The sequence below is a fragment of the Chrysochloris asiatica genome, unplaced genomic scaffold (genome assembly GCF_000296735.1).
Source record: "Chrysochloris asiatica unplaced genomic scaffold, ChrAsi1.0 scaffold00040, whole genome shotgun sequence".
In the NCBI taxonomy this organism is placed as follows: Eukaryota; Metazoa; Chordata; class Mammalia; order Afrosoricida; family Chrysochloridae; genus Chrysochloris; species Chrysochloris asiatica.
Genome location: NW_006408558.1, coordinates 5,524,002 through 5,529,591, shown reverse-complemented (window position 1 = coordinate 5,529,591; position 5,590 = coordinate 5,524,002). Strand labels below are relative to the sequence as shown.

The following is a 5,590-nucleotide window of genomic DNA, read 5'->3' as shown; positions in this document are numbered from 1 at the left end:
CATGGGTGACCCTCGTGGTATTTAAAATACCAGTGGCATAAGCTTTCAGAATCACAGCTACTCACAAGCCACCACAGTATGACAAACTGACAGACGAGTGGTGGTTGACAAGGTAATTGGCTAAAAAAGAGAAAAGATACCAAATTCAGGGATCTAAAAGGGATACTGGAATCCTGGTGTGGCACTGTAGGATAATCACAGGACTGCAAGGTTGGTTTGAACCACAAGGTAGATGGTTCAAACTCCCAAGCTTTAGAATCCCTATACTGGTTCACTATGAGTCAAAACTGATTTGATGGCACTTAACAACAACAAAGGGGTATCTAGGGCCAGTATTTATTATAAAGATAATACCCCCCATGATGTGATTCACTGTAGTTGTGTGATTCTGTGTTATTTCCAAGTGAATAGTTTGAGTGGTATTTATGAATCTTATGAGGCAGTAGTTGTATGGCCATTTAGTATTTGTTAGTCAGTTAACAAACACTTACGGATCGGCTATTTATAGTAGACAAGGCATTAGGTCCAACTCACTCGTGCTCTGTTCACTCTGCAACACTAGGTCTCAATGTTAGTGAAAGTATACTACTGTATCATACCCAGAAAGGCTTACGTAGCTGTATAATTTTCATAAGCCTCTATTTGTTTCTCTAGTGTATGGTTAAAAGTTTTAATACACTTGATTATTTTGTTTGGAATATTTGATTTTTACAATCTGTGAATTTAAAATTTGCTAGAATTTTAGGATTGAAATTTATCCAGTTTGAACTGGACATGTTCTTTAAGTAGTTTCTTTTTACTAAATTATTAGTGTAGTCTAAGCTGAAAGGCTTTTTTTTCTCCCTCCCAAAATATTTAGAAATCTGTTTTTCTATGTGAATCCTAGGATGAATATATTTTAATTTTTCATAACTTATTTATATCTGTAAGTCATAAAGTAGACAAAAACTGCCAATGGTATATAGGAGTATGTTTCTGAAGAGATAAATTTATTATTTTTATTTGTTAATGCTGCTAGAACCATTTCCTTTGTGTTGTTGTTTGTACCTTTCTAAGATTTGAACTTGTGGTGGTACTTTGTTGTTGGTGTTAAGTGCCCTCGCGTCAGTTCCAACTCACAGCGACTCTTTGTAGGGTTTCTGAGGAGCAGCTGGTGGGTTTGAACTGCTGACCTGGTGGTTTGAAGTCCAGTGCTGATTGTACAGCACCAGAATTTGTACCTTTCTACGAGTTGAACTTGTGGTATTTTACTAGCACTGAATTTAAAACACTATTCAGAGAAAAGGAATTTTTTTTTTTTTTTTTTGGAGTTTTTGTTTTGTCTTTAATACTTAGAATTCTGTGGTTATTTGTGTTGATTTTAGACTTTTGATCTAACAGTAAATTGCAGATTAAGTTAATACATTTATTGAATGGCATGTGGATGGATTGCATTGAGTGTATTTTTGCTTAATGAGCCCTATTTTTATTTTTGAAATCACTTAATGAGATTTACTTTTATTTATTTTTTTTTTATGATTGTTTAACAGCACTATCCCAGGCATACAGAAAATTTGGATACGAACATGGGGTTGTTCCCATAATAATTCAGATGGAGAATATATGGCTGGACAGCTAGCTGCTTATGGATATAAAATTACAGGTAATGAAATATGTCATGTATTGAATTGATTACATTTTTCACGGTTAGCTTTGTTAGGTATATACATTCTGGCTTCAGTAATTATACTTTAGCATAACTTAACAATTTTAAAGGCAAAATAAAATAATGCATGGCTTAGAGAAATAGAAATAACAAACTTTAAGAAAGTTAAAAACCCTTTTTACTTTCAATTAAGTTTAGACTTAAAGAGAAGTAAAGTAGTAAAAATAGTGCAGAATTCCTGTGTACCCTTTACCCGTTTTTCCTAATGTCAACATCTTACATGAGCATAGTAAAATGAATAAACCAGGAAACAATTTGCAGACTTTATTTGGATCACAGTAGTTTCCCCACAAATGTCCTTTATCTATTCTGGGATCCAATCTAGGATTCCATGTTATTTTTAGTTGTCATGTCTTCTTCATTTCCTGCACCCTATGATAGTACCTCAGTTTTTCCCTTGTCTTTGATGATCGTGATCCTTTTGAAGAAAGCTTTTGAGTTGTTTTGTGGAGTGACCCACAGTTTGGATTTGTCTGGTGTTTTATTCCACTGGGAATGAGGTTATGTATGCACTTTGGGCAGGAAGAACCACAGTAATAATAGTATGTCCTCCTCAGTACACCATCTTGGGAGTTCATGAGGTCAGTCTCTTTACTGTTGGCACACTAACTTTGTTGGCCAGGTTTCTTCCTAGTAAAGTTACTTTTTTTTTTCTTCATTGTAACTAAGAGATATCCCATTTCTCTCAACCTTTTCGTATTACTTTTACTATCTTGTCAGTGGATTTTGTCTCTGATAGTTGTTGCTGTCATGTTTGCTTAATAGTTATTTTCTATTTTTTTCGTGGCACTGTGGGTTAATGCACTGGACTGTAAGGTCAGTTTGAACCACAAAGCAGGTGGTTCAAACTTCCAGCTGCTCCTTGGAAACCCGGTACAGGGTCTCTATGAGTCAGAACCAATTCGATGACACTTAACAACAACAACTTTTAATTGTTGAAATTTGTCTGTAAGGAAACACTGCCCTTACTCCTCCATTTTGCTAATTTTTAAATTTTTATTTAAGTATGAACTCATGGATATTAATTTAATTATATGGGTTATAATCTAGTACCATCATTATTTCTTTTTGTTGTTCAAAGTGCCCCACTTTTGGCTTTTAGGAACTCATTCAAGTTGTTTTCTGTATATTTTTAACATGTTTCTATCCTTCTTGAGGACTTTAAAATTTTTCTGGCATCCCAAGATGTTCTAGGCTTATACCATATTTTCCCTGCCTTGGAAGCTTCTGCTTTTCTAAGGAGCCTTGACTCCTTTCATTAGCAGGTGATGATTAGAAACAGATGTGGACACTGCTGGTGCTCATTGCCAGTGTGAGGTGTCAGAACTTTCAGGCAGACACGCACATTTTTGCCTACTTTGTATCTGTGTGTGTGTGTGTGCCTATACAAAGGGAGGGAGCTCTGGTAGCGTAGTGGTTGCAAATTGGGCTGCTAACCTCAAGGTCAGCAGTTTGAAACTGTCAGCTATTCTGCAGGAGAAAGATGAGGCTTTCTGTTCCCCTAAAAATATACAGCCTCAGAAACCCTGTGCAGGGTCGCTGTGAGTCAGAACTGACTCCGCAGCACAAAGCCACCACCAGTACCATATACAAAGGGGTTTTAGAAAGGTTGAGGAAAAATGCCATTAACATATAATAGGATAGGACTCAACTCTATATCTATGACCTGATGGTCACCCCGTACACTCTGCAAATGATCAGAGTATCTGATCTTCACTGTAATTACAGACACACAGGAGAGGGCTTCAAAAAGTTAGTCAGAAAGTGGAATAAAAAGATAGTGTAATAGTCTATGAACAATTTGAAACTCCTTGTATCTCTATAAAAGCTATCATAATTGGAATACTTTGTGACGGTTACTGAAACAATGATTTACATGTGCTCTGTGTGGTGTGAGAAGATGCTGATTTCCATAGTTGACAGGTGAGGAAGGAGAGTTGTGTCTTACCTTGAATCAACTGTTCCCCACCCCAGCTTTTAGCTCTTGACCAGGATGCTGTTACTTCACGGTAGCATTTGGATGTGTATTTGGCACATTTCTAGCTACAAGATTGCATGTAAGGACCAAGTAGGAATGGAAACAGATTCCTTTCATATTGTTGTTTCTCTTAGTAACTAAAAGGTCACGTCATTAATTTTGTGATTTTGATTGGTTTTAGATGGCAACTAACAACAACATTCTTTATATAGCAAAATCTCTCTTAATGCTTGTTTCTTTTAGGTTAAAACATGTGCTTTCAGAATTCTCTGTATTAGTTAGTAATTTTCAGTCTGAACTTGCCTTAATATATTGTTATGGTTCAGTTTGAGATTTCAGAATGTAACCTTTTAAAACAAGTTTCTAAAACAGTAAAAAATTAATTAAAAGCTTGACTTTTTCTAGATGGTATTTAATTTCTAACACATTTAATTTTAATTTTACTACATGAGCAGTTTGTGTTTAGACTTTTAAGAGTTCTTTTATAGAAATTAACAGGCATACTCTTTTCGTACATGAACATTACGTTTTGTTATATATACATACCTAACTCTGGTGTCTTAATTGAGACTAGTATAGAGGGGAGCTCGAGGGAATTGGCCACTAAAAAATACATTTTTCTTATTAATGCAGTGTTTTACTTTTTTATACTAAAGTATTTTTATTATGTTTACATTCTGTTAATTGTCTCCATTTTAGCAATTCAGATGCAGTTTTTAATTCTAGACTGGCTTGCGTACAGTAGACTGTCGGACCTGTTCCTTATTTGTCTAAGTGCACCAGACTTGGGAAATATCAACAGTATTAGCTTCTGTAAAATATTTAGTAAGCATGTCTGCAAAAGCCTTACATTTAGGTTAGATACCTGATATGAATGCTTACTGGATTACCCTGTGAATAGTTTTGTTACTTTGGAATAGTGGGAGCCAATTAAAATTCTTAATATTGCTTAGTAATTTATCATCATAATATTATTTACATGCATCATAATATGTAATGATTATAATATGAAGAGACTTCAAGAAGTTGGTGGAAAAATTTGTTATCATTTACATTTTTAAAAAAAGATTTTTTAACGTCTTTCCAAGAACTTTCTGAAGCCACCTTATATAATCAAATGTGGAACAGAAATATTTTCATGTAAATGCATATTTGCTATAAAATAGGTTGCTGTAGCTTTTTTTTTTTTTTTTTTTTAAAATTGAACTTCAGGTGAAAGTTTACATAGCAAATTAGTTTTCCAATCAATAGTTAGTACACAGATTGTTCCGGTACATTGATTGCAGTCCTCAAAATTTGTCAGCACTCTCCCTTTTTCCTCCCTGGACTCCCTGTTTCTAGTCATCTAGTTTCTTGTTCCTTCCTGCCTTCTTTTCTTTAGTTTTCAATAAATGTTGCCTTCTTGCTGTCATGTACTTGACTCTTTTAGGGAGCACATTCTTCCTGCGTTTTATTGTTTATTGTATGTTGTTGTTGTTGTTAAGTCCTGTCAAGCTGGTTCTGACTCATAGTGACCCTATATAGGGTTTCTGAGGAGCGACTGGTGAGATTGAATTCCGACCTTGTGGTCCAGTTTTTATCCTACAGCACTGAAGGACTCTGTGTTGATTGTATGTTGTTGTTGTTGTTGTTAAGTACCGTTGATTCAGTTCCAACTCACAGCAACCCTGTATAGGGTTTCTAAGGAATGACTGGTGAGTTTGAACTGCTGACCTTGTGGTTCAAACCAACCTTGTGGTCCAGTGCTTATCCTACAACGCCACAATAGGACTCCTGATTATATAAGCCTTCTTATTTTTTAAATTTAGCTTTTGTTCTATATTAATTTACCCCTTCTAATTGTTTATGCAAATTCAAATTAAAGCTGAAGAAAATGAAAACAAATCTAAGAGAGCCAAAATATGATC

The 5,590-nt window shown here is 35.0% G+C and overlaps 1 protein-coding gene across 1 annotated transcript in view; it reads left to right on the top strand.

The window, feature by feature from the left end:
• Positions 1-5,590, top strand: part of CDKAL1 (CDK5 regulatory subunit associated protein 1-like 1) — a 980,453-nt gene that overhangs the window by 14,308 nt on the left and 960,555 nt on the right. Inside the window, exon 3 of the mRNA XM_006860787.1 lies at positions 1,530-1,642. Coding sequence (XP_006860849.1) covers positions 1,530-1,642 — 113 coding nt within the window. The remainder of the gene's footprint in view (positions 1-1,529; positions 1,643-5,590) is intronic.